This window comes from Phyllobates terribilis, unplaced genomic scaffold (genome assembly GCF_046119375.1).
Source record: "Phyllobates terribilis strain yellow unplaced genomic scaffold, ASM4611937v1 Scaffold_2__4_contigs__length_985480577, whole genome shotgun sequence".
Classification (NCBI taxonomy): domain Eukaryota; kingdom Metazoa; phylum Chordata; class Amphibia; order Anura; family Dendrobatidae; genus Phyllobates; species Phyllobates terribilis.
The window spans coordinates 812336433-812363803 of NW_027362762.1; the positions used below are offsets into that span (position 1 = coordinate 812336433).

Sequence of the window (27371 nt, forward strand, 5' to 3'; positions counted from 1 at the left end):
TATTGGGGATTTGGCGCTGGATGTTAGGGCTATTTTGCATGTTATTTGCACAATGTGAGTGCACATCTTTACATTAGTGTATTTTTATGTTAGGAATATATCAGTAATAGTAGTGATATAATATTATACGCCTACTTTTGTTTGGACGCACATTATTTCTCTAGCAGTTAATTGCTATCACATGCGCATGATGAAGTATCTTCTATGGAGGAAATGACTACAGTAATGTATACCGTATATGCCAACACTCTGGGCTGTGTGTTTTAGATTGGATGCTGATTGTCTCAGTCCTGACATTCAAGGTTCGATTCATGTTGGAGATCGAATACTGGAGATCAATGGCACCCCAATTCGCAGCGTTCCTCTAGATGAGGTGAGCCATCTTAATTAAATTCATTGCTGTTTTGTCCTATTAGGTTTATTTTTTTTGTAATTTTTTTGTTTATTATTATTACTCTAGATTGATATTTTAATACAAGAGACCAGCCGGCTCTTACAGCTAACCATTGAGCATGACCCACATGAAAACACCCCCTTGCCCACCCCTTGCACAGAGCCTGGAATCAGGCGTCAAAGGCCTGTTACGTAAGTCTTCATCATAAATGTAATAATCAACACTTTTTTTAAGCCATTTAAAAACATGTAAACACATGCATTTCGTGTATTTTTAAGGTTTTGTTTTTTAGCAAGTATTTTTGGTGCTGCCATATTTTGCAACAGGTCTTTTTTTCCCAGTAGTTTTAAATTCCTATCGAGATGCGTTTGGCAAAAAAATTGACGTACCTATAGCAAGCTATGGCCCCAATTCATCAAAGACAGAAAACTGTGATGCACTTTGAAAAATTGCTAAATGTTTGTGCAACCAAAAACAGCATGAAACTTTTGGTGTTTTTGCACCATTTTTGCATAGCTCAGATAAAATAGGACCTAGGGTGGGATAATGGCTGTGATGAGGCGTAGCAACTCCCACTCATCAAAATCATGATGAGAGGTGGCGTACCTTGTGCCACTTCACGCCTCACTTGATTCATTCAGAGGTATGCGCCTCTTAATGAATCAGAGGTCTCTCATACCACCAAAGCAAAACTCATGCATTGCACTGAGGAGGGGCAACACCCCGAAACACGTGTTTGCAAATTGAGATTCTGGTTTGGCTTTTATACTAGGTTATGTAGCAAGGCAAATTAAAGGATCGATATTGACTTTTGGGATTGTTATTTCCAATAGTTGGCACTAGAGTTCAAGTCCCCTTCCTCTCTGAAGAAACAGTTTGCACCTTAATGAATCAGACGACTCACACTCCACCCCTCACCCTGAGAAACAAGGGTCTTCATGAATTGGGGCCAATGTTTAGATAAAGATGCCACCTACAGCAAAAATACCAAATTGCTATGTAGATTGTACAATATTTTACTATTTTTCCACAGAGCTTTTGAGACAAAAATCACCACTGAAAATTCATTAAAATGCTGTGTATGGGAGCAGCGTAAAGGCGAATTTACACACGATAAATTTGGCGTCTAAATTTTTACAACTATCTCATTTGTCTGAATGGCGTTTGCAAAAATCTATGAACACACTACTACATGCCAGGCTTAATAGGAAGCCTATTTCACTATACACTTCAATACTTAAGTATTGTATTTTATAGTATAAGACCTTTGCAGGTTGACGTCTCCTAGACAAGGGAAGTAGTAAAAAATTGTTTTTAAATAAATTGAAATGATAAAACATGAAAGTTTTAATTACTCCTCTTTTCCCAATCCAAAAAGAAATTAAAAAAAAAATCTAAATTTACACATATTACACTCATCTGAATTTTTTTTCCATTTTTCAGTAAATGATATAGTAAAGTAAATAGTTTCTTTCAAAGCTACAACTCGTGCTACAAAAACGCATCCTTTTTATGGTTATATTAATGGAAAAATAAAAACACTATGGCTCTAGAAAAAGAGGAGAAAAAAATGTAATCGCAAAAAAACTAAATTGGATGCGTCTTTAACGGGTTAAATTGAGCTGAATTGTATCTGATAGATGCCATAGACAGGTTTGGAGCTATTTTATGAAAAAATCAGTCATGTTGTTGTTTTAAAATTTAAAGTGGTTCTTCAGGAATGCAAAAAGGAACTTCTAAATAAATTCCTAAATAAATTTAATCGTCAAATCACATTCATTTTGTCTATGGAAGTAATAATTATAGAATTAAAATGGTCATCACCTTGCTACATTGACAGAAACCTGTCCTAGAATGTTAGGACAGGTGCTAGTGAGCATGTGCAGTAGGAAGCTCCACTGCTGAAATAGCTTTCCTGCTGCACATGCTCAGTGGCACCTGTCCTAACATTCTAGGACAGGCCTTTTAATTTAACAGTGATTGCCTCCATAGACAAAACTAATGTGATTTGCTTATTAAATATATTTAGAAATGTATTTTGAGAGGCACTTCCTCTAGTTGTTTATTGTATTTGTCTTTTATTCCTGGAGAACCCCTTTAAATTATTTTAGATTATGAAAAAAAAAATATAAACTGCTTTTAATGCAGCTTGATCAGCTTTCTTATGCTTTATTCATGAGAGTGTAATCCAAAGGCAAAGCTATCCTTCATCCACTCTAAAGCCTCTGCATACGGAATGTAAATGGGACTATTATGCTAACACTTTATTTCTTCCTTTCCCATGTGAAGGCGTAGCTGCAGCATAGACCGATCACCCGGATCCAGTTGTGTGGGCTCACCATCTTGCTCCAAAAGAGACATGTGTCGCTCTGAATCTGTCCGTGGTGTTGCTGGATCACATCGAATATTCAGGCCCTCAGATCTTATCCCTGGAGAAGTGCTGGGCAGAGGCTGCTTTGGGCAGGCAATCAGGGTAATACCCAATTAACAGACCAGATCTATCCTATACAGATAGGCTCCATTCTGTGCAGACAAGCTCCATCCTATACAGACAAGCTCCGTTCCGTACAGACAAGCTCCATCCTATAAAGACAAGCTCCGTTCTGTGCAGACAAGCTCAATCCTATACAGACAAGCTTCCTTATGTGCAGACAAACTCCATCCTATACAGACAAGCTCTGTTCTGTACAGACAAGCTCCATCCTATACAGACAAACTCTGTTCTGTACAGACATGCTCCATCCTATACAGACAAGCTTCATTATGTGCAGACAAGCTCCATCCTATACAGACAAGCTTTGTTATGTGCAGATAAAGCTCCATCCTATACAGACAAGCTTTGTTATGTGCAGATAAAGCTCCATCCTATACAGACAAGCTTTGTTATGTGCAGACAAAGCTCCATCCTATACAGACACATTTGTTCTGTACAGACAAACTTTATCCTATACAGACAAGCTTTAAGTGCAGACAAGCTCCATCTTATACAGACAAGCTCTGTTCTGTACAAATGTAAAGTGCCCCAGCGCAGTAGTCGTGGGGTAGCTGTAGCCCATACTCGCTCTGGCACCCTACAGGCGGTGTGTCCTCCCTCTTATGTGCTGCGGTGTATGTGGTGCTTTCCACTTACTTCTGACCAGCCGGTCGCTTCTGTCTCCAGGCATTTCTCTTCTTGAACCAGGGCAGCAATGAATTCAGAGGACACAAAATTCAGAACAATAACTGGGACTTTACTTAGTAGGAATATTTACAATATTTACAGGCAGATATAAAGGATAAGGCCCAACGGGTTGTCATCTCTCCCACAGGTACTTGATACAACTTCAGCCCTGGTTCCCAATTTAGGTGAAGCATCTCTGTTGCCTTGTTCTCTAGCCCTAGAGGATCTTCCTCACCAGTAACAGTATATCCGGATCCTAGTTCTCTCCACGTCCTAGACTGGAGTCCTAACTTCTTCTGCAGCCTGCAGACAGAATGTGCCCCTGGGTCCTCAATGACTCTCTCGAGGTTCCCAGGCCGGCTAAGGGGACTCTTGTGAAGAGATTAATTTGTCTGATGATCCATTGTCTGAGATACGGGGCCCACGTTTACCCTAGCAGCCAATATATGGAGTCTGTCTCTTCTCAAGCACTGTACACTACTGACTGAACTCTCTTTCTGCTTCTGGAAACTACCCAGAGATTCCTAAAGTGCCCATCCACTATGGGCCGTCCTCACACATAGTTAACTCTCACACTGTCATAAATGCCTGCTATTCTACTGGCAACTTCACCTTTCACCAACATTCTAGACAGTGGCATCTTGTGGCCGTTTGTTAATACTACAGCCCACAAGGAAACATATCAGGAACAAAACATTATTCACATTCTATACCACAGCAGCATTGATGTCTTCAGGGGGAACATGGCACCTTGTCATCTCCTTTCACAGACAAGTTCCATCCTATACAGACAAGCTCCATCCTATACCGACAAGATCCATGCTATGAGGACAAGCTCCATCCTATACAGACAAGCTCTGTTCTGTACAGACAAGCTCCATCCTATACAGACAAGCTCTGTTCTGTACAGACAAGCTCCGTCCTATACAGACAAGCTCTGTTCTGTACAGACAAGCTCCATCCTATACAGACAAGCTCTTTTCTGTACAGACAAGGTCCATCCTATTAGTTTAATCAATGCTAAAATACTCCTCTTTCTTAAGAAGGTAACACCACAAACAATTCTTCCATTGAGATTTAAAAAAAAACATGCTTATTGTACATGTGTATTCAGTAACAATTGCCCAGTATTTGCTATATGGCAAATGCAGCAGAATTATTACCACTGCTGGATCATGTGATTGGTACATTAGTGTCTCTTCCCTGTATCAGTGAGTGGCCCGAATACAATATTTTTCATGGTATTTATATGCATTGACAAATCAGCCCGAATGTTTATGTTTCTCTAGAGTCTGTGAATTGGATGTAATGACATGTGCTATTTCTGTCTGTTGCCAGGTTACGCATCGTCAGACTGGCGAGGTGATGGTGATGAAGGAGTTAATTAGATTTGATGAAGAAACACAAAGAACATTTTTGAAAGAGGCAAGTGTTTTATGCTATCTTATTTTAGATGCATTTACAGTTGAACAGTTCCCAACTCCATGCATGAAATATAGCTGCTGCAGCGGATGGGAGTCAGGGGGAGGTGCTGCTGCAGCGGATGGGAGTCAGGGGGAGGTGCTGCTGCAGCGGATGGGAGTCAGGGGGATGTGCTGCTGCAGCGGATGGGAGTCAGGGGGATGTGCTGCTGCAGCGGATGGGAGTCAGGGGGATGTGCTGCTGCAGCGGATGGGAGTCAGGGGGATGTGCTGCTGCAGCGGATGGGAGTCGGGGATGTGCTGCTGCATCAGATGGGAGTCAGGGGGATGTGCAGCCGCATCAGATGGGAGTCAGGGGGATGTGCTACCGTATCAGATGGGAATCAGGGAGATGTGCTGCCGCAGTGGATGGTAGTCAGGGGGATGTGCTACCGCATCAGATGAGAGTCAGGGGTATGTGCAGCCGCAGTGGATGGGAATCAGGGGGATGTGCTACCGCATCAAATGGGAGTCAGGGGGATGTGCAGCTGCAGTGGATGGGAGTCAGAGGGATGTGCTACCGCATCAGATGGGTGTCAGAGGGATGTGCTACCGCATCAGATGGGAGTCAGGGGGATGTGCTACCGCATCAGATGGGAGTCAGGGAGATGTGCTACCGCATCAGATGGGAGTCAGGGAGATGTGCTACCGCATCAGATGGGAGTCAGGGAGATGTGCTACCGCATCAGATGGGAGGGAGGGAGATGGGCTACCGCATCAGATGGGAGTCAGGGAGATGGGCTACCGCATCAGATGGGAGTCAGGGAGATGTGCTACCGCATCAGATGGGAGTCAGGGGGATGTGCTGCCGCAGTGGATGGGAGTCAGGGAGATGTGCTACCGCATCAGATGGGAGTCAGGGAGATGTGCTACCGCATCAGATGGGAGTCAGGGAGATATGCTACCGCATCAGATGGGAGTCAGGGAGATGGGCTACCGCATCAGATGGGAATCAGGGAGATGTGCTACCGCATCAGATGGGAGTCAGGGGGATGTGCTACGCATCAGATGGGAGTCAGGGGGATGTGCTACCGCATCAGATGGCAGTCAGGGGGATGTGCAGCCGCAGTGGATGGGACTCAGGGAGATGTGCTGCTGCATCAGATGGGAGTCAGGGGGATGTGCTACCACATCAGATGGGAGTCAGGGGGATGTGCTACCACATCAGATGGGAGTCAGGGGGATGTGCTACCACATCAGATGGGAGTCAGGGGGATGTGCAGCCGCAGTGGATGAGAGGTGGGGTGATGTGCTGCCGCAGCGGATGAGAGTCTGGGGCATGTGCTGCCGCAGCGGATGGGAGTCAGGGGGATGTGCTGCTGCATCAGATGGGAATCAGGGGGATGTGCAGCCGCATCAGATGGGAGTCAGGGGGATGTGCAGCCGCAGCGGATGGGAGTCTGGGGGATGTGCTGCTGCAGCGGATGGGAGTCAGGGGGATGTGCTGCTGCATCAGATGGGAGTCGGGGATGTGCAGCTGCAGCGGATGGGAGTCTGGGGGATGTGCTGCTGCAGCGGATGGGAGTCAGGGGGATGTGCTGCTGCATCAGATGGGAGTCAGGGTGATGTGCTGCTGCAGCGGATGGCAGTCAGGGGGATGTGCTGCTGCATCAGATGGGAGTCAGGGGGATGTGCAGCCGCATCAGATGGGAGTCAGGATGATGTGCTACCGTATCAGATGGGAGTCAGGGAGATGTGCTGCCGCAGTGGATGGGAGTCAGGGAGATGTGCTACCGCATCAGATGGGATGCAGGGAGATGTGCTGCAGCATCAGATGGGAGTAAGGGGGATGTGCTACGGCATCAGATGGGAGTCAGGGGGATGTGCAGCCGCAGTGGATGGGAGTCAGGGAGATGTGCTGCTGCAGCGGATGAGAGACTGGGTGATGTGCTGCTGCAGCGGATGAGAGTAAGGGGCATGTGCTGCCGCAGCGGATGGGAGTCGGGGATGTGCAGCCGCAGCGGATGGGAGTCAGGGGGATGTGCTACCGCATCAGATGGTAGTCAGGGGCATGTGCTGCTGCAGCGGATGAGAGACGGGGTGATGTGCTGCCGCAGCGGATGAGAGTCAGGCAGGGGGATGTGCAGCCACAGCGGATGGGAGTCAGTGGGATGTGCTACCGCATCAGATGGTAGTCAGGGGCATGTGCTGCCGCAGCGGATGGGAGTCAGGGGGATGTGCTGCCGCAGCGGATGGCAGTCAGGGAGATGTGCTGCTTCAGCAGATGGGAGTCAGGGGGATGTGCTGCTGCAGCGGATGGCAGTCAGGGGGATGTGCTGCTGCATCAGATGGGAGTCAGGGGGATGTGCAGCCGCATCAGATGGGAGTCAGGGGGATGTGCTACCGTATCAGATGGGAGTCAGGGAGATGTGCTGCCGCAGTGGATGGGAGTCAGGGAGATGTGCTACCGCATCAGATGGGATGCAGGGAGATGTGCTGCCGCTTCAGATGGGAGTCAGGGGGATGTGCTACGGCATCAGATGGGAGTCAGGGGGATGTGCAGCCGCAGCGGATGGGAGTCAGGGAGATGTGCTGCTGCAGCGGAGGAGAGACTGGGTTATGTGCTGCCGCAGCGGATGAGAGTAAGGGGCATGTGCTGCCGCAGCGAATGGAAGTCGGGGATGTGCAGCCGCAGCGGATGGGAGTCAGGGGGATGTGCTACCGCATCAGATGGTAGTCAGGGGCATGTGCTGCTGCAGCGGATGAGAGACGGGGTGATGTGCTGCCGCAGCGGATGAGAGTCAGGCAGGGGGATGTGCAGCCGCAGTGGATTGGAGTCAGTGGGATGTGCTACCGCATCAGATGGGAGTCAGGGGGATGTGCTGCTGCAGCGGATGGCAGTCAGGGGGATGTGCTGCTGCATCAGATGGAAGTCAGGGGGATGTGCAGCCGCATCAGATGGGAGTCAGGGGGATGTGCTACCGTATCAGATGGGAGTCAGGGAGATGTGCTGCCGCCGTGGATGGGAGTCAGGGAGATGTGCTACCGCATCAGATGGGAGTCAGGGAGATGTGCTACCGCATCAGATGGTAGTCAGGGGCATGTGCTGCTGCAGCGGATGAGAGACGGGGTGATGTACTGCCGCAGCGGATGAGAGTCAGGGAGGGGGATGTGCAGCCGCAGCGGATGGGAGTCAGTGGGATGTGCTACCGCATCAGATGGTAGTCAGGGGCATGTGCTGCCGCAGCGGATGGGAGTCAGGGGGATGTGCTGCCGCATCGGATGGCAGTCAGGGAGATGTGCTGCCGCAGCAGATTGGGGTCAGGGGGATGTGCTGCCGCAGCGGATTGAAGTCAGGGGGATGTGCTGCCGCAGCGGATGGAAGTCAGGGGGATGTGCAACCGCAGCGGATGGGAGTCAAGGGGATGTGCTGATGCAGCGGATGGATGTCAGGGGGATGTGCTGCCGCTGTGGATGGAAGTCAGGGGGATGTGCTGCTGCAGCGGATGGCAGTCAAGGGGATGTGCTGCTGCATCAGATGGGAGTCAGGGGGATGTGCTGCTGCATCAGATTGGAGTCAGGGGGATGTGCTGCTGCATCAGATGGGAGTCAGGGGAATGTGCAGCCGCAGCAGATGGGAGTCTGGGGGATGTGCTGCTGCAGCGGATGAGAGATGGGGTGATGTGCTGCCGCAGTGGATGAGAGTCAGGGGGATGTGCTGCTGCAGCGGATGGGAGTCAGGGGGATGTGCTGCTGCATCAGATGGCAGTCAGGGGGATGTGCTGCTGCAGCGGATGGCAGTCAGGGGGATGTGCTGCTGCAGCGGATGGCAGTCAGGGGGATTTGCAGCCGCATCAGATGGGAGTCAGGGGGATGTGCTACCGTATCAGATGGGAGTCAGGGGAATGTGCAGCCGCAGCGGATGGGAGTCTGGGGGATGTGCTGCTGCAGCAGCGGATGGGAGTCAGAGGGATGTGCTGCTGCATCAGATGGGAGTCAGGGGGATGTGCAGCCGCAGCGGATGGGAGTCTGGGGGATGTGATACCGCATCAGATGGGAGTCAGGGGGATGTGCAGCCGCAGCGGATGGGAATCTGGGGGATGTGCTGCTGCAGCGGATGGGAGTCAGGGGGATGTGCTGCTGCATCAGATGGGAGTCAGGGGGATGTGTTGCTGCAGCGGATGGCAGTCAGGGGGATGTGCTGCTGCATCAGATGGCAGTCAGGGGGATGTGCAGCCGCATCAGATTGGAGTCAGGGGGATGTGCTAGCGTATCAGATGGGAGTCAGGGAGATGTGCTGCCGCAGTGGATGGGAGTCAGGGGGATGTGCTACCGCATCAGATGGGAGTCAGGGAGATGTGCTACCGCATCAGATGGGAGTCAGGGAGATGTGCTGCCGCATCAGATGGGAGTCAGGGGGATGTGCTGCTACATCAGATGGGAGTCAGGGGCATGTGCTACCGCATCAGATGGGAGTCAGGGGGATGTGCTACCGCATCAGATGGGAGTCAGGGGGATGTGCTGGCGCAGCGGATGGCAGTCAGGGGGATGTGCTGCTGCATCAGATGGGAGTCAGGGGGATGTGCAGCCGCAGCGGATGGGAGTCTGGGGGATGTGCTGCTGCAGCGGATGAGAGTCAGGGGCATGTGCTGCCGCAGCGGATGGGAGTCAGGGGGATGTGCTGCTGCATCAGATGGGAGTCAGGGGGATGTGCTGCTGCAGCAGATGGCAGTCAGGGGGATGTGCTGCTGCATCAGATGGGAATCAGGGGGATGTGCAGCCGCATCAGATAGGAGTCAGGGGGATGTGCTACCGTATCAGATGGGAGTCAGGGGGATGTGCAGCCGCAGCGGATGGGAGTCTGGGGGATGTGCTGCTGCAGCGGATGGGAGTCATGGGGATGTTCTGCTGCATCAGATGGGAGTCAGGGGGATGTGCTGACAGCGGATGGGAGTCTGGGGGATGTGCTACCGCATCAGATGGGAGTCAATGGGATGTGCAGCCGCAGCAGATGGGAGTCTGGGGGATGTGCAGCTGCAGCGGATGGGAGTCAGGGGGATGTGCTGCTGCATCAGATGGGAGTCAGGGGGATGTGCTGCTGCAGCGGATGGCAGTCAGGGGGATGTGCTGCTGCATCAGATGGGAGTCAGGGGGATGTGCAGCCGCATCAGATGGGAGTCAGGGGGATGTGCTACCGTATCAGATATGAGTCAGGGAGATGTGCTGCCGCAGTGGATGGGAGTCAGGGAGATGTGCTACCGCATCAGATGGGAGTCAGGGAGATGTGCTGCCGCATCAGATGGGAGTCAGGGGGATGTGCTACGGCATCAGATGGAAGTCAGGGGGACGTGCAGCCGCAGTGGATGGGAGTCAGGGAGATGTGCTGCTGCAGCGGATGAGAGACTGGGTGATGTGCTGCCGCAGCAGATGAGAGTAAGGGGCATGTGCTGCCGCAGCGGATGGGAATCGGGGATGTGCAGCCGCAGCGGATGGGAGTCAGGGGGATGTGCTACCGCATCAGATGGTAGTCAGGGGCATGTGCTGCTGCAGCGGATGAGAGACGGGGTGATGTGCTGCCGCAGCGGATGAGAGTCAGGGAGGGGGTTGTGCAGCCGCAGCGAATTGGAGTCAGTGGGATGTGGTACCGCATCAGATGGGAGTCAGGGGGATGTGCTGCTGCAGCGGATGGCAGTCAGGGGGATGTGCTGCTGCATCAGATGGAAGTCAGGGGGATGTGCAGCCGCATCAGATGGGAGTCAGGGGGATGTGCTACCGTATCAGATGGGAGTCAGGGAGATGTGCTACCGCATCAGATGGGAGTCAGGGAGATGTGCTACCTCTTCAGATGGGAGTCAGGGAGATGTGCTACCGCATCAGATGGGAGTCAGGGGGATGTGCTACGGCATCAGATGGGAGTCAGGGGGATGTGCAGCCGCAGTGGATGGGAGTCAGGGAGATGTGCTGCCGCAGCGGATGAGAGACTGGGTGATGTGCTGCCGCAGCGGATGAGAGTAACGAGCATGTGCTGCCTCAGCGGATGGGGGTCAGGGGGATGTGCAGCCGCAGCAGATGGGAGTCAGGGGGATGTGCTACTGCATCAGATGGTAGTCAGGGGCATGTGCTGCTGCAGCGGATGAGAGACGGGGTGATGTACTGCCGCAGCGGATGAGAGTCAGGGAGGGGGATGTGCAGCCGCAGCGGATGGGAGTCAGTGGGATGTGCTACCGCATGAGATGGTAGTCAGGGGCATGTGCTGCCCCAGCGGATGGGAGTCAGGGGGATGTGCTGCCGCAGCGGATGGCAGTCAGGGGGATGTGCTGCCGCAGCAGATGGGGGTCAGGGGGATGTGCTGCTGCAGCGGATGGCAGTCAGGGGGATGTGCTGCTGCATCAGATGGAAGTCAGGGGGATGTGCAGCCGCATCAGATGGGAGTCAGGGGGATGTGTTACCGTATCAGATGGGAGTCAGGGAGATGTGCTGCCGCAGTGGATGGGAGTCAGGGAGATGTGCTACCGCATCAGATGGGAGTCAGGGAGATGTGCTACCGCATCAGATGGTAGTCAGGGGCATGTGCTGCTGCAGCGGATGAGAGACGGGGTGATGTACTGCCGCAGCGGATGAGAGTCAGGGAGGGGGATGTGCAGCCGCAGCGGATGGCAGTCAGGGAGATGTGCTGCCGCAGCAGATGGGGATCAGGGGGATGTGCTGCCGCAGCGGATGGAAATCAGGGGGATGTGCTGCCGCAGCGGATGGAAGTCAGGGGGATGTGCAACCGCAGCGGATGGGAGTCAAGAGGATGTGCTGATGCAGCGGATGGATGTCAGGGGGATGTGCTGCCGCTGTGGATGGAAGTCAGGGGGATGTGCTGCTGCAGCAGATGGCAGTCAAGGGGATGTGCTGCTGCATCAGATGGGAGTCAGGGGGATGTGCTGCTGCATCAGATTGGAGTCAGGGGGATGTGCTGCTGCATCAGATGGGAGTCAGGGGAATGTGCAGCCGCAGCAGATGGGAGTCTGGGGGATGTGCTGCTGCAGCGGATGAGAGATGGGGTGATGTGCTGCCGCAGTGGATGAGAGTCAGGGGGATGTGCTGCCGCAGCGGATGGGAGTCAGGGGGATGTGCTGCTGCATCAGATGGCAGTCGGGATGTGCTGCTGCAGCGGATGGCAGTCAGGGGGATGTGCTGCTGCATCAGATGGGAGTCAGGGGGATGTGCAGCCGCATCAGATGGGAGTCAGGGGGATGTGCTACCGTATCAGATGGGAGTCAGGGGAATGTGCAGCCGCAGCGGATGGGAGTCTGGGGGATGTGCTGCTGCAGCGGCGGATGGGAGTCAGAGGGATGTGCTGCTGCATCAGATGGGAGTCAGGGGGATGTGCAGCCGCAGCGGATGGGAGTCTGGAGGATGTGCTGCTGCACCAGATGGGAGTCAGGGGGATGTGCTGCTGCAGCGGATGGCAGTCAGGGGGATGTGCTGCTGCATCAGATGGGAGTCAGGGGGATGTGCAGCCGCATCAGATGGGAGTCAGGGGGATGTGCTACCGTATCAGATGGGAGTCAGGGGGATGTGCAGCCGCAGCGGATGGGAGTCTGGGGGATGTGCTGCTGCAGCGGATGGGAGTCATGGGGATGTTCTGCTGCATCAGATGGGAGTCAGGGGGATGTGATGACAGCGGATGGGAGTCTGGGGGATGTGCTACCGCATCAGATGGGAGTCAATGGGATGTGCAGCCGCAGCAGATGGGAGTCTGGGGGATGTGCAGCTGCAGCGGATGGGAGTCAAGGGGATGTGCTGCTGCATCAGATGGGAGTCAGGGGGATGTGCTGCTGCAGCGGATGGCAGTCAGGGGGATGTGCTGCTGCATCAGATGGGAGTCAGGGGGATGTGCAGCCGCATCAGATGGGAGTCAGGGGGATGTGCTACCGTATCAGATATGAGTCAGGGAGATGTGCTGCCGCAGTGGATGGGAGTCAGGGAGATGTGCTACCGCATCAGATGGGAGTCAGGGAGATGTGCTGCCGCATCAGATGGGAGTCAGGGGGATGTGCTACGGCATCAGATGGAAGTCAGGGGGATGTGCAGCCGCAGTGGATGGGAGTCAGGGAGATGTGCTGCTGCAGCGAATGAGAGACTGGGTGATGTGCTGCCGCAGCAGATGAGAGTAAGGGGCATGTGCTGCCGCAGCGGATGGGAATCGGGGATGTGCAGCCGCAGCGGATGGGAGTCAGGGGGATGTGCTACCGCATCAGATGGTAGTCAGGGGCATGTGCTGCTGCAGCGGATGAGAGACGGGGTGATGTGCTGCCGCAGCGGATGAGAGTCAGGGAGGGGGTTGTGCAGCCGCAGCGAATTGGAGTCAGTGGGATGTGGTACCGCATCAGATGGGAGTCAGGGGGATGTGCTGCTGCAGCGGATGGCAGTCAGGGGGATGTGCTGCTGCATCAGATGGAAGTCAGGGGGATGTGCAGCCGCATCAGATGGGAGTCAGGGGGATGTGCTACCGTATCAGATGGGAGTCAGGGAGATGTGCTACCGCATCAGATGGGAGTCAGGGAGATGTGCTACCTCTTCAGATGGGAGTCAGGGAGATGTGCTACCGCATCAGATGGGAGTCAGGGGGATGTGCTACGGCATCAGATGCGAGTCAGGGGGATGTGCAGCCGCAGTGGATGGGAGTCAGGGAGATGTGCTGCCGCAGCGGATGAGAGACTGGGTGATGTGCTGCCGCAGCGGATGAGAGTAACGAGCATGTGCTGCCTCAGCGGATGGGGGTCAGGGGGATGTGCAGCCGCAGCAGATGGGAGTCAGGGGGATGTGCTACTGCATCAGATGGTAGTCAGGGGCATGTGCTGCTGCAGCGGATGAGAGACGGGGTGATGTACTGCCGCAGCGGATGAGAGTCAGGGAGGGGGATGTGCAGCCGCAGCGGATGGGAGTCAGTGGGATGTGCTACCGCATGAGATGGTAGTCAGGGGCATGTGCTGCCCCAGCGGATGGGAGTCAGGGGGATGTGCTGCCGCAGCGGATGGCAGTCAGGGGGATGTGCTGCCGCAGCAGATGGGGGTCAGGGGGATGTGCTGCTGCAGCAGATGGCAGTCAAGGGGATGTGCTGCTGCATCAGATGGGAGTCAGGGGGATGTGCTGCTGCATCAGATTGGAGTCAGGGGGATGTGCTGCTGCATCAGATGGGAGTCAGGGGAATGTGCAGCCGCAGCAGATGGGAGTCTGGGGGATTTGCTGCTGCAGCGGATGAGAGATGGGGTGATGTGCTGCCGCAGTGGATGAGAGTCAGGGGGATGTGCTGCCGCAGCGGATGTGAGTCAGGGGGATGTGCTGCTGCATCAGATGGCAGTCGGGATGTGCTGCTGCAGCGGATGGCAGTCAGGGGGATGTGCTGCTGCATCAGATGGGAGTCAGGGGGATGTGCAGCCGCATCAGATGGGAGTCAGGGGGATGTGCTACCGTATCAGATGGGAGTCAGGGGAATGTGCAGCCGCAGCGGATGGGAGTCTGGGGGATGTGCTGCTGCAGCAGCGGATGGGAGTCAGAGGGATGTGCTGCTGCATCAGATGGGAGTCAGGGGGATGTGCAGCCGCAGCGGATGGGAGTCTGGGGGATGTGCTGCTGCACCAGATGGGAGTCAGGGGGATGTGCTGCTGCAGCGGATGGCAGTCAGGGGGATGCGCTGCTGCATCAGATGGGAGTCAGGGGGATGTGCAGCCGCATCAGATGGGAGTCAGGGGGATGTGCTACCGTATCAGATATGAGTCAGGGAGATGTGCTGCCGCAGTGGATGGGAGTCAGGGAGATGTGCTACCGCATCAGATGGGAGTCAGGGAGATGTGCTGCCGCATCAGATGGGAGTCAGGGGGATGTGCTACGGCATCAGATGGAAGTCAGGGGGATGTGCAGCCGCAGTGAATGGGAGTCAGGGAGATGTGCTGCTGCAGCGGATGAGAGACTGGGTGATGTGCTGCCGCAGCGGATGAGAGTAACGAGCATGTGCTGCCCCAGCGGATGGGAGTCAGGGGGATGTGCAGCCGCAGCGGATGGGAGTCAAGGGGATGTGCTACTGCATCAGATGGTAGTCAGGGGCATGTGCTGCTGCAGCGGATGAGAGATGGGGTGATGTACTGCCGCAGCGGATGAGAGTCAGGGAGGGGGATGTGCAGCCGCAGCGGATGGGAGTCAGTGGGATGTGCTACCGCATCAGATGGTAGTCAGGGGCATGTGCTGCCCCAGCGGATGGGAGTCAGGGGGATGTGCTGCCGCAGCGGATGGCAGTCAGGGGGATGTGCTGCCGCAGCAGGTGGGGGTCAGGGGGATGTGCTGCTGCAGCGGATGGCAGTCAGGGGGATGTGCTGCTGCATCAGATGGAAGTCAGGGGGATGTGCAGCCGCATCAGATGGGAGTCAGGGGGATGTGCTACCGTATCAGATGGGAGTCAGGGAGATGTGCTGCCGCAGTGGATGGGAGTCAGGGAGATGTGCTACCGCATCAGATGGGAGTCAGGGAGATGTGCTACCGCATCAGATGGTAGTCAGGGGCATGTGCTGCTGCAGCGGATGAGAGACGGGGTGATGTACTGCCGCAGCAGATGAGAGTCAGGGAGGGGGATGTGCAGCCGCAGCGGATGGCAGTCAGGGAGATGTGCTGCCGCAGCAGATGGGGGTCAGGGGGATGTGCTGCCGCAGCGGATGGAAGTCAGGGGGATGTGCTGCCGCAGCAGATGGAAGTCAGGGGGATGTGCAACCGCAGCGGATGGGAGTCAAGAGGATGTGCTGATGCAGCGGATGGATGTCAGGGGGATGTGCTGCCGCTGTGGATGGAAGTCAGGGGGATGTGCTGCTGCAGCGGATGGCAGTCAAGGGGATGTGCTGCTGCATCAGATGGGAGTCAGGGGGATGTGCTGCTGCATCAGATTGGAGTCAGGGGGATGTGCTGCTGCATCAGATGGGAGTCAGGGGAATGTGCAGCCGCAGCAGATGGGAGTCTGGGGGATGTGCTGCTGCAGCGGATGAGAGATGGGGTGATGTGCTGCCGCAGCGGATGAGAGTCAGGGGGATGTGCTGCCGCAGCGGATGGGAGTCAGGGGGATGTGCTGCTGCATCAGTTGGCAGTCGGGATGTGCTGCTGCAGCGGATGGCAGTCAGGGGGATGTGCTGCTGCATCAGATGGGAGTCAGGGGGATGTGCAGCCGCATCAGATGGGAGTCAGGGGGATGTGCTACCGTATCAGATTGGAGTCAGGGGAATGTGCAGCCGCAGCGGATGGGAGTCTGGGGGATGTGCTGCTGCAGCAGCGGATGGGAGTCAGAGGGATGTGCTGCTGCATCAGATGAGAGTCAGGGGGATGTGCAGCCGCAGCGGATGGGAGTCTGGGGGATGTGCTACCGCATCAGATGGGAGTCAGGGGATGTGCAGCCGCAGCGGATGGGAGTCTGGGGGATGTGCTGCTGCAGCGGATGGGAGTCAGGGGGATGTGCTGCTGCATCAGATGGGAGTCAGGGGGATGTGCTGCTGCAGCGGATGGCAGTCAGGGGGATGTGCTGCTGCATCAGATGGGAGTCAGGGGGATGTGCAGCCGCATCAGATGGGAGTCAGGGGGATGTGCTACCGTATCAGATGGGAGTCAGGGAGATGTGCTGCCGCAGTGGATGGGAGTCAGGGGGATGTGCTACCGCATCAGATGGGAGTCAGGGGGATGTGCTACCGCATCAGATGGGAGTCAGGGAGATGTGCTGCCGCAGTTGATTTGAGTCAGGGAGATGTGCTACCGCATCAGATGGGAGTCAGGGAGATGTGCTGCCGCATCAGATGGGAGTCAGGGGGATGTGCTGCTGCATCAGATGGTAGTCAGGGGCATGTGCTACCGCATCAGATGGGAGTCAGGGGGATGTGCAGCCGCAGCGGATGGGAGTCAGGGGGATGTGCTGCTGCATCAGATGGGAGTCAGGGGGATGTGCTGCTGCAGCGGATGAGAGTCAGGGGCATGTGCTGCCGCAGCGGATGGGAGTCAGGGGGATGTGCTGCTGCATCAGATTGGAGTCAGGGGGATGTGCTGCTGCAGCAGATGGCAGTCAGGGGGATGTGCTGCTGCATCAGATGGGAATCAGGGGGATGTGCAGCCGCATCAGATGGGAGTCAGGGGGATGTGCTACCGTATCAGATGGGAGTCAGGGGAATGTGCAGCCGCAGCGGATGGGAGTCTGGGGGATGTGCTGCTGCAGCAGCGGATGGGAGTCAGAGGGATGTGCTGCTGCATCAGATGGGAGTCAGGGGGATGTGCAGCCGCAGCGGATGGGAGTCTGGGGGATGTGCTGCTGCACCAGATGGGAGTCAGGGGGATGTGCTGCTGCAGCGGATGGCAGTCAGGGGGATGCGCTGCTGCATCAGATGGGAGTCAGGGGGATGTGCAGCCGCATCAGATGGGAGTCAGGGGGATGTGCTACCGTATCAGATATGAGTCAGGGAGATGTGCTGCCGCAGTGGATGGGAGTCAGGGAGATGTGCTACCGCATCAGATGGGAGTCAGGGAGATGTGCTGCCGCATCAGATGGGAGTCAGGGGGATGTGCTACGGCATCAGATGGAAGTCAGGGGGATGTGCAGCCGCAGTGAATGGGAGTCAGGGAGATGTGCTGCTGCAGCGGATGAGAGACTGGGTGATGTGCTGCCGCAGCGGATGAGAGTAACGAGCATGTGCTGCCCCAGCGGATGGGATTCAGGGGGATGTGCAGCCGCAGCGGATGGGAGTCAGGGGGATGTGCTACTGCATCAGATGGTAGTCAGGGGCATGTGCTGCTGCAGCGGATGAGAGATGGGGTGATGTACTGCCGCAGCGGATGAGAGTCAGGGAGGGGGATGTGCAGCCGCAGCGGATGGGAGTCAGTGGGATGTGCTACCGCATCAGATGGTAGTCAGGGGCATGTGCTGCCCCAGCGGATGGGAGTCAGGGGGATGTGCTGCCGCAGCGGATGGCAGTCAGGGGGATGTGCTGCCGCAGCAGATGGGGGTCAGGGGGATGTGCTGCTGCAGCGGATGGCAGTCAGGGGGATGTGCTGCTGCATCAGATGGAAGTCAGGGGGATGTGCAGCCGCATCAGATGGGAGTCAGGGGGATGTGCTACCGTATCAGATGGGAGTCAGGGAGATGTGCTGCCGCAGTGGATGGGAGTCAGGGAGATGTGCTACCGCATCAGATGGGAGTCAGGGAGATGTGCTACCGCATCAGATGGTAGTCAGGGGCATGTGCTGCTGCAGCGGATGAGAGACGGGGTGATGTACTGCCGCAGCAGATGAGAGTCAGGGAGGGGGATGTGCAGCCGCAGCGGATGGCAGTCAGGGAGATGTGCTGCCGCAGCAGATGGGGGTCAGGGGGATGTGCTGCCGCAGCGGATGGAAGTCAGGGGGATGTGCTGCCGCAGCAGATGGAAGTCAGGGGGATGTGCAACCGCAGCGGATGGGAGTCAAGAGGATGTGCTGATGCAGCGGATGGATGTCAGGGGGATGTGCTGCCGCTGTGGATGGAAGTCAGGGGGATGTGCTGCTGCAGCGGATGGCAGTCAAGGGGATGTGCTGCTGCATCAGATGGGAGTCAGGGGGATGTGCTGCTGCATCAGATTGGAGTCAGGGGGATGTGCTGCTGCATCAGATGGGAGTCAGGGGAATGTGCAGCCGCAGCAGATGGGAGTCTGGGGGATGTGCTGCTGCAGCGGATGAGAGATGGGGTGATGTGCTGCCGCAGCGGATGAGAGTCAGGGGGATGTGCTGCCGCAGCGGATGGGAGTCAGGGGGATGTGCTGCTGCATCAGTTGGCAGTCGGGATGTGCTGCTGCAGCGGATGGCAGTCAGGGGGATGTGCTGCTGCATCAGATGGGAGTCAGGGGGATGTGCAGCCGCATCAGATGGGAGTCAGGGGGATGTGCTACCGTATCAGATTGGAGTCAGGGGAATGTGCAGCCGCAGCGGATGGGAGTCTGGGGGATGTGCTGCTGCAGCAGCGGATGGGAGTCAGAGGGATGTGCTGCTGCATCAGATGAGAGTCAGGGGGATGTGCAGCCGCAGCGGATGGGAGTCTGGGGGATGTGCTACCGCATCAGATGGGAGTCAGGGGATGTGCAGCCGCAGCGGATGGGAGTCTGGGGGATGTGCTGCTGCAGCGGATGGGAGTCAGGGGGATGTGCTGCTGCATCAGATGGGAGTCAGGGGGATGTGCTGCTGCAGCGGATGGCAGTCAGGGGGATGTGCTGCTGCATCAGATGGGAGTCAGGGGGATGTGCAGCCGCATCAGATGGGAGTCAGGGGGATGTGCTACCGTATCAGATGGGAGTCAGGGAGATGTGCTACCGCAGTGGATGGGAGTCAGGGGGATGTGCTACCGCATCAGATGGGAGTCAGGGGGATGTGCTACCGCATCAGATGGGAGTCAGGGAGATGTGCTGCCGCATCAGATGGGAGTCAGAGGGATGTGCTGCTGCATCAGATGGTAGTCAGGGGCATGTGCTACCGCATCAGATGGGAGGCAGGGGGATGTGCAGCCGCAGCGGATGGGAGTCAGGGGGATGTGCTGCTGCATCAGATGGGAGTCAGGGGGATGTGCTGCTGCAGCGGATGAGAGTCAGGGGCATGTGCTGCCGCAGCGGATGGGAGTCAGGGGGATGTGCTGCTGCATCAGATGGGAGTCAGGGGGATGTGCTGCTGCAGCAGATGGCAGTCAGGGGGATGTGCTGCTGCATCAGATGGGAATCAGGGGGATGTGCAGCCGCATCAGATGGGAGTCAGGGGGATGTGCTACCGTATCAGATGGGAGTCAGGGGGATGTGCAGCCGCAGCGGATGGGAGTCTGGGGGATGTGCTGCTGCAGCGGATAGGAGTCATGGGGATGTGCTGCTGCATCAGATGGGAGTCAGGGGGATGTGCTGCCGCAGCGGATGGGAGTCTGGGGGATGTGCTACCGCATCAGATGGGAGTCAGGGGGATGTGCAGCCGCAGCAGATGGGAGTCTGGGGGATGTGCAGCTGCAGCGTATGGGAGTCAGGGGGATGTGCTGCTGCATCAGATGGGAGTCAGTGGGATGTGCTGTTGCAGCGGATGGCAGTCAGGGGGATGTGCTGCTGCATCAGATGGGAGTCAGGGGGATGTGCAGCCGCATCAGATGGGAGTCGGGGATGTGCTACCGTATCAGATATGAGTCAGGGAGATGTGCTGCCGCAGTGGATGGGAGTCAGGGAGATGTGCTACCGCATCAGATGGGAGTCAGGGAGATGTGCTGCCGCATCAGATGGGAGTCAGGGGGATGTGCTACGGCATCAGATGGAAGTCAGGGGGATGTGCAGCCGCAGTGGATGGGAGTCAGGGGGATGTGCTGCTGCAGCGGATGAGAGACTGGGTGATGTGCTGCCGCAGCGGATGAGAGTAAGGGGCATGCGCTGCCGCAGCGGATGGGAGTCAGGGGGATGTGCTACCGTATCAGATGGGAGTCAGGGAGATGTGCTGCCGCAGTGGATGGGAGTCAGGGAGATGTGCTACCGCATCAGATGGGAGTCAGGGAGATGTGCTACCGCATCAGATGGTAGTCAGGGGCATGTGCTGCTGCAGCGGATGAGAGACGGGGTGATGTACTGCCGCAGCAGATGAGAGTCAGGGAGGGGGATGTGCAGCCGCAGCGGATGGCAGTCAGGGAGATGTGCTGCCGCAGCAGATGGGGGTCAGGGGGATGTGCTGCCGCAGCGGATGGAAGTCAGGGGGATGTGCTGCCGCAGCAGATGGAAGTCAGGGGGATGTGCAACCGCAGCGGATGGGAGTCAAGAGGATGTGCTGATGCAGCGGATGGATGTCAGGGGGATGTGCTGCCGCTGTGGATGGAAGTCAGGGGGATGTGCTGCTGCAGCGGATGGCAGTCAAGGGGATGTGCTGCTGCATCAGATGGGAGTCAGGGGGATGTGCTGCTGCATCAGATTGGAGTCAGGGGGATGTGCTGCTGCATCAGATGGGAGTCAGGGGAATGTGCAGCCGCAGCAGATGGGAGTCTGGGGGATGTGCTGCTGCAGCGGATGAGAGATGGGGTGATGTGCTGCCGCAGCGGATGAGAGTCAGGGGGATGTGCTGCCGCAGCGGATGGGAGTCAGGGGGATGTGCTGCTGCATCAGTTGGCAGTCGGGATGTGCTGCTGCAGCGGATGGCAGTCAGGGGGATGTGCTGCTGCATCAGATGGGAGTCAGGGGGATGTGCAGCCGCATCAGATGGGAGTCAGGGGGATGTGCTACCGTATCAGATTGGAGTCAGGGGAATGTGCAGCCGCAGCGGATGGGAGTCTGGGGGATGTGCTGCTGCAGCAGCGGATGGGAGTCAGAGGGATGTGCTGCTGCATCAGATGAGAGTCAGGGGGATGTGCAGCCGCAGCGGATGGGAGTCTGGGGGATGTGCTACCGCATCAGATGGGAGTCAGGGGATGTGCAGCCGCAGCGGATGGGAGTCTTGGGGATGTGCTGCTGCAGCGGATGGGAGTCAGGGGGATGTGCTGCTGCATCAGATGGGAGTCAGGGGGATGTGCTGCTGCAGCGGATGGCAGTCAGGGGGATGTGCTGCTGCATCAGATGGGAGTCAGGGGGATGTGCAGCCGCATCAGATGGGAGTCAGGGGGATGTGCTACCGTATCAGATGGGAGTCAGGGAGATGTGCTGCCGCAGTGGATGGGAGTCAGGGGGATGTGCTACCGCATCAGATGGGAGTCAGGGGGATGTGCTACCGCATCAGATGGGAGTCAGGGAGATGTGCTGCCGCAGTTGATTTGAGTCAGGGAGATGTGCTACCGCATCAGATGGGAGTCAGGGAGATGTGCTGCCGCATCAGATGGGAGTCAGGGGGATGTGCTGCTGCATCAGATGGTAGTCAGGGGCATGTGCTACCGCATCAGATGGGAGTCAGGGGGATGTGCAGCCGCAGCAGATGGGAGTCAGGGGGATGTGCTGCTGCATCAGATGGGAGTCAGGGGGATGTGCTGCTGCAGCGGATGAGAGTCAGGGGCATGTGCTGCCGCAGCGGATGGGAGTCAGGGGGATGTGCTGCTGCATCAGATGGGAGTCAGGGGGATGTGCTGCTGCAGCAGATGGCAGTCAGGGGGATGTGCTGCTGCATCAGATGGGAATCAGGGGGATGTGCAGCCGCATCAGATGGGAGTCAGGGGGATGTGCTACCGTATCAGATGGGAGTCAGGGGGATGTGCAGCCGCAGCGGATGGGAGTCTGGGGGATGTGCTGCTGCAGCGGATAGGAGTCATGGGGATGTGCTGCTGCATCAGATGGGAGTCAGGGGGATGTGCTGCCGCAGCGGATGGGAGTCTGGGGGATGTGCTACCGCATCAGATGGGAGTCAGGGGGATGTGCAGCCGCAGCAGATGGGAGTCTGGGGGATGTGCAGCTGCAGCGGATGGGAGTCAGGGGGATGTGCTGCTGCATCAGATGGGAGTCAGTGGGATGTGCTGTTGCAGCGGATGGCAGTCAGGGGGATGTGCTGCTGCATCAGATGGGAGTCAGGGGGATGTGCAGCCGCATCAGATGGGAGTCGGGGATGTGCTACCGTATCAGATATGAGTCAGGGAGATGTGCTGCCGCAGTGGATGGGAGTCAGGGAGATGTGCTACCGCATCAGATGGGAGTCAGGGAGATGTGCTGCCGCATCAGATGGGAGTCAGGGGGATGTGCTACGGCATCAGATGGAAGTCAGGGGGATGTGCAGCCGCAGTGGATGGGAGTCAGGGGGATGTGCTGCTGCAGCGGATGAGAGACTGGGTGATGTGCTGCCGCAGCGGATGAGAGTAAGGGGCATGCGCTGCCGCAGCGGATGGGAATCGGGGATGTGCAGCCGCAGCGGATGGGAGTCAGGGGGATGTGCTACCGCATCAGATGGTAGTCAGGGGCATGTGCTGCTGCAGCGGATGAGAGACGGGGTGATGTGCTGCCGCAGCGGATGAGAGTCAGGGAGGGGGTTGTGCAGCCGCAGCGGATTGGAGTCAGTGGGATGTGCTACCGCATCAGATGGGAGTCAGGGGGATGTGCTGCTGCAGCGGATGGCAGTCAGGGGGATGTGCTGCTGCATCAGATGGAAGTCAGGGGGATGTGCAGCCGCATCAGATGGGAGTCAGGGGGATGTGCTACCGTATCAGATTGGAGTCAGGGAGATGTGCTACCGCATCAGATGGGAGTCAGGGAGATGTGCTACCTCATCAGATGGGAGTCAGGGAGATGTGGTACCGCATCAGATGGGAGTCAGGGGGATGTGCTACTGCATCAGATGGGAGTCAGGGGGATGTGCAGCCGCAGTGGATGGGAGTCAGGGAGATGTGCTGCCGCAGCGGATGAGAGACTGGGTGATGTGCTGCCGCAGCGGATGAGAGTAACGGGCATGTGCTGCCGCAGCGGATGGGGGTCAGGGGGATGTGCAGCCGCAGCGGATGGGAGTCAGGGGGATGTACTACTGCATCAGATGGTAGTCAGGGGCATGTGGTGCTGCAGCGGATGAGAGACGGGGTGATGTACTGCCGCAGCGGATGAGAGTCAGGGAGGGGGATGTGCAGCCGCAGCGGATGGGAGTCAGTGGGATGTGCTACCGCATGAGATGGTAGTCAGGGGCATGTGCTGCCCCAGCGGATGGGAGTCAGGGGGATGTGCTGCCGCAGCGGATGGGGGTCAGGGGGATGTGCTGCCGCAGCGGATGGAAGTCAGGGGGATGTGCTGCCGCAGCGGATGGAAGTCAGGGGGATGTGCAACCGCAGCGGATGGGAGTCAGGGGGATGTGCTGATGCAGCGGATGGATGTCAGGGGGATGTGCTGCCGCTGTGGATGGAAGTCAGGGGGATGTGCTGCTGCAGCGGATGGCAGTCAAGGGGATGTGCTGCTGCATCAGATGGGAGTCAGGGGGATGTGCTGCTGCATCAGATTGGAGTCAGGGGGATGTGCTGCTGCATCAGATGGGAGTCAGGGGAATGTGCAGCCGCAGCAGATGGGAGTCTGGGGGATGTGCTGCTGCAGCGGATGAGAGATGGGGTGATGTGCTGCCTCAGTGGATGAGAGTCAGGGGGATGTGCTTCCGCAGCGGATGGGAGTCAGGGGGATGTGCTGCTGCATCAGATGGCAGTCAGGGGGATGTGCTGCTGCAGCGGATGGCAGTCAGGGGGATGTGCTGCTGCATGAGATGGGAGTCAGGGGGATGTGCAGCCGCATCAGATGGGAGTCAGGGGGATGTGCAACCGTATCAGATGGGAGTCAGGGGAATGTGCAGCCGCAGCGGATGGGAGTCTGGGGGATGTGCTGCTGCAGCGGATGGGAGTCAGGGGGATGTGCTGCTGCATCAGATGGGAGTCAGGGGGATGTGCAGCCGCAGCGGATGGGAGTCTGGGGGATGTGCTACCGCATCAGATGATAGTCAGCGGGATGTGCAGCCGCAGCGGATGGGAGTCTGGGGGATATGCTGCTGCAGCGGATGGGAGTCAGGGGGATGTGCTGCTGCATCAGATGGGAGTCAGGGGGATGTGCTGCTGCAGCGGAAGGCAGTCAGGGGGATGTGCTGCTGCATCAGATGGGAGTCGGGGATGTGCAGCCGCATCAGATGGGAGTCAGGGGGATGTGCAGCCGCATTAGATGGGAGTCAGGGGGATGTGCTACCGTATCAGATGGGAGTCAGGGAGATGTGCTGCCGCATCAGATGGGAGTCAGGGGGATGTGCTACCGCATCAGATGGGAGTCAGGGAGATGTGCTGCCTCAGTTGATGGGAGTCAGGGACATGTGCTGCCGCATCAGATGGGAGTCAGGGAGATGTGCTGCCGCATCAGATGGGAGTCAGGGGGATGTGCTGCTGCATCAGATGGTAGTCAGGGGGATGTGCTACGGCATCAGATGGGAGTCAGGGGGATGTGCTACGGCGTCAGATGGGAGTCAGGGGGATGTGCAGCCTCAGTGGATGGGAGTCAGGGAGATGTGCTGCTGCAGTGGATGAGAGACTGGGTGATGTGCTGCCGCAGCGGATGAGAGTAAGGGGCATGTGCTGCCGCAGCTTATGGGAGTCAGGGGGATGTGCAGCCGCAGCGGATGGGAGTCAGGGGGATGTGCTACCGCATCAGATGGTAGTCAGGGGCATGTGCTGCTGCAGCGGATGAGAGACGGGGTAATGTGCAGCCGCAGCGGATGGGAGTCAGTGGGATGTGCTACCGCATCAGATGGTAGTCAGGGGCATGTGCTGCCGCAGCGGATGGGAGTCAGTGGGATGTGCTACCGCAGCAGATGGGAGTCAGGGAGATGTGCTGCTGCATCAGATGGTAGTCAGGGGCATGTGCTGCCGCAGCGGATGGGAGTCAGGGGGATGTGCTGCCGCAGCAGATGGAAGTCAGGGGGATGTGCTGTCGCAGCGGATGGAAGTCAGGGGGATGTGCTGCTGCTGAGATAAAAGAGAAAAAATGAATGTGATACTAACAGAATAGTCATATTGTGAAGCTCAGAAGAAAAGAAGGAAAAAGAGAATGTATGGGGTGAATCAATGAGACAGTTGCACCTCTGTGATAACAGGGGGGGTAATATCTCTGTAAGGCACAGGTGCAAATGCTGACTTCACAGAGGTTTTGACAAGTCCCCTTAAAGGGAATCTGTCACCAAGTTTTTTCCACCTAATCTGAGAGCAGCATAAAGTAGATACAGAGTCCCTGATTGCAGCAATGTGTTACTTACTGTAGATTTGATAACATCATTGCTTTATCAGCAGGAGACTATCACTAGAGGAGTAGGAAACCTGCTTCCCTGCTGTCCTCGATAGTCATGAGCTCTTTATAACTCCGCCCCCACCATTGATTGGCAGCTTTCTGCCTATGCCCAGTATACACAGAAAGCTGCCAATCAGTGGTGTGGTTGGGGCTATACAGAGCTCAGCATTTAGAGAACTGGTTGATCTGCTGCAAACAGGGATTAATCACAGTGATGGCAAGCAGCTACATTATGTTGTTCTCAGATGGGAAACCTGGTGACAGATTCCCTTCAATGGCTCCAAAACAGGTGGTGACATGAGAGCATTATAGGTAGTAACATTAAAAAGAGTACTGGCCCTATACACTTAGTACTGCGACCTTAGGCACAACTATGGCCCATAGTGGGGATGTGAGACCTTCTTTTTATACCTCCACCTATGCCTTGGTGACATCAGGATTGTCAGAGACATGCACTCATCTTTTAGTATGAATACGATGTCAATGGTTTACCTTGTCCCGCAGGTGAAGGTCATGCGCTGTCTGGAGCACCCAAATGTCCTGAGGTTTATAGGTGTACTTTACAAGGACAAGAGATTGAACTTCATTACAGAATACATCCCTGGAGGGACTCTGCGCCGGGTGATAAAGGGGATGGTATGCAATTTCCAGTTTCTTCCATTTGCCTAGTCCTTGAAAATATATGACATTAATAAGTCTGAGAAGTGCTGGTGGCAACTTGGCGCATCATTTTTCCATTTTTCTAACAAATTTTATGAGATCCTGGACTGTGAAATTTTATGAAATCCTTAATAATGTTGGCCCTCACAATGATAGATATAAAAATACTTTGTGCTTTTACACTTGTAGTTGAGCTTCTTAATTATTTAGCCTGTATTTCAGATAATTATACTTTTTCCAATTATTTCATAGGGTTAGTGATAGTATTCCTATAATGCTTTTGGTGGTCTACAGTGGTGTAGCCACTTAGTTTTAGTATACCTATTATGCCTGATGTTCTAATAAGATGAAAGGGTTAGCATTGGTATCCATTATACATGGTGCTCCAGGCTGGGTTAGTACAGTTATATGAAAAAGTTTGGGCACCCCTATTAATCTTAAGCTTAATGTTTTATAAAAATTGGTGTTTTTGCAACAGCTATTTCAGTTTGATATATGTAATAACTGTTGGACACAGTAATGTTTCTGCCTTGAAATGAGGTTTATTGTACTAACAGAAAATGTGCAATCTGCATTCAAAGAAAATTTACATAAATAATAACAATAATAATTACAATAAAGTGCTGGCAGTTAGATCTCAGTATGATAAGATTAGATACATCAGTCTTACCACATATAACTGAAAAAGCTGGTTCTAAGCTCCTTTTGGGCATTTGCTTTTTTCCAGTATGATGCTGCCTTCTTATGACTGGGCAACGTCATACAGGTATCTCCCATAGCGATACACGTCATTCACCTAGAGCAGCATAGTGAAAAGCCAACTGGAGGCATAGTCAGTATTGTATTGTCTTTCATTATGGTCCCCAGACTTATCTTCAAAGTATAATTCCTCTGAAACATCACAGTATTTAACAAAAAAATATGTCTAGTTACAACCGTGAAGCAGGGATCTGATTCATGCTGCCCGCTGTTTGGGAAACATTAATCAGGTGACAGTTTCCCTTTAA

General features: G+C 55.7%; 1 protein-coding gene across 2 annotated transcripts in view; it reads left to right on the plus strand.

Moving 5' to 3' along the window:
- The window catches only part of LIMK1 (LIM domain kinase 1), a 144423-nt gene that overhangs the window by 96583 nt on the left and 20469 nt on the right, over nucleotides 1-27371 (plus strand). For both annotated transcript variants that reach the window (XM_073667602.1, XM_073667604.1), the window contains 5 exons: nucleotides 268-373; nucleotides 461-585; nucleotides 2684-2867; nucleotides 4893-4979; nucleotides 26209-26340. In XM_073667602.1, the coding sequence (XP_073523703.1) occupies nucleotides 268-373; nucleotides 461-585; nucleotides 2684-2867; nucleotides 4893-4979; nucleotides 26209-26340 (634 nt within the window). The remainder of the gene's footprint in view (nucleotides 1-267; nucleotides 374-460; nucleotides 586-2683; nucleotides 2868-4892; nucleotides 4980-26208; nucleotides 26341-27371) is intronic.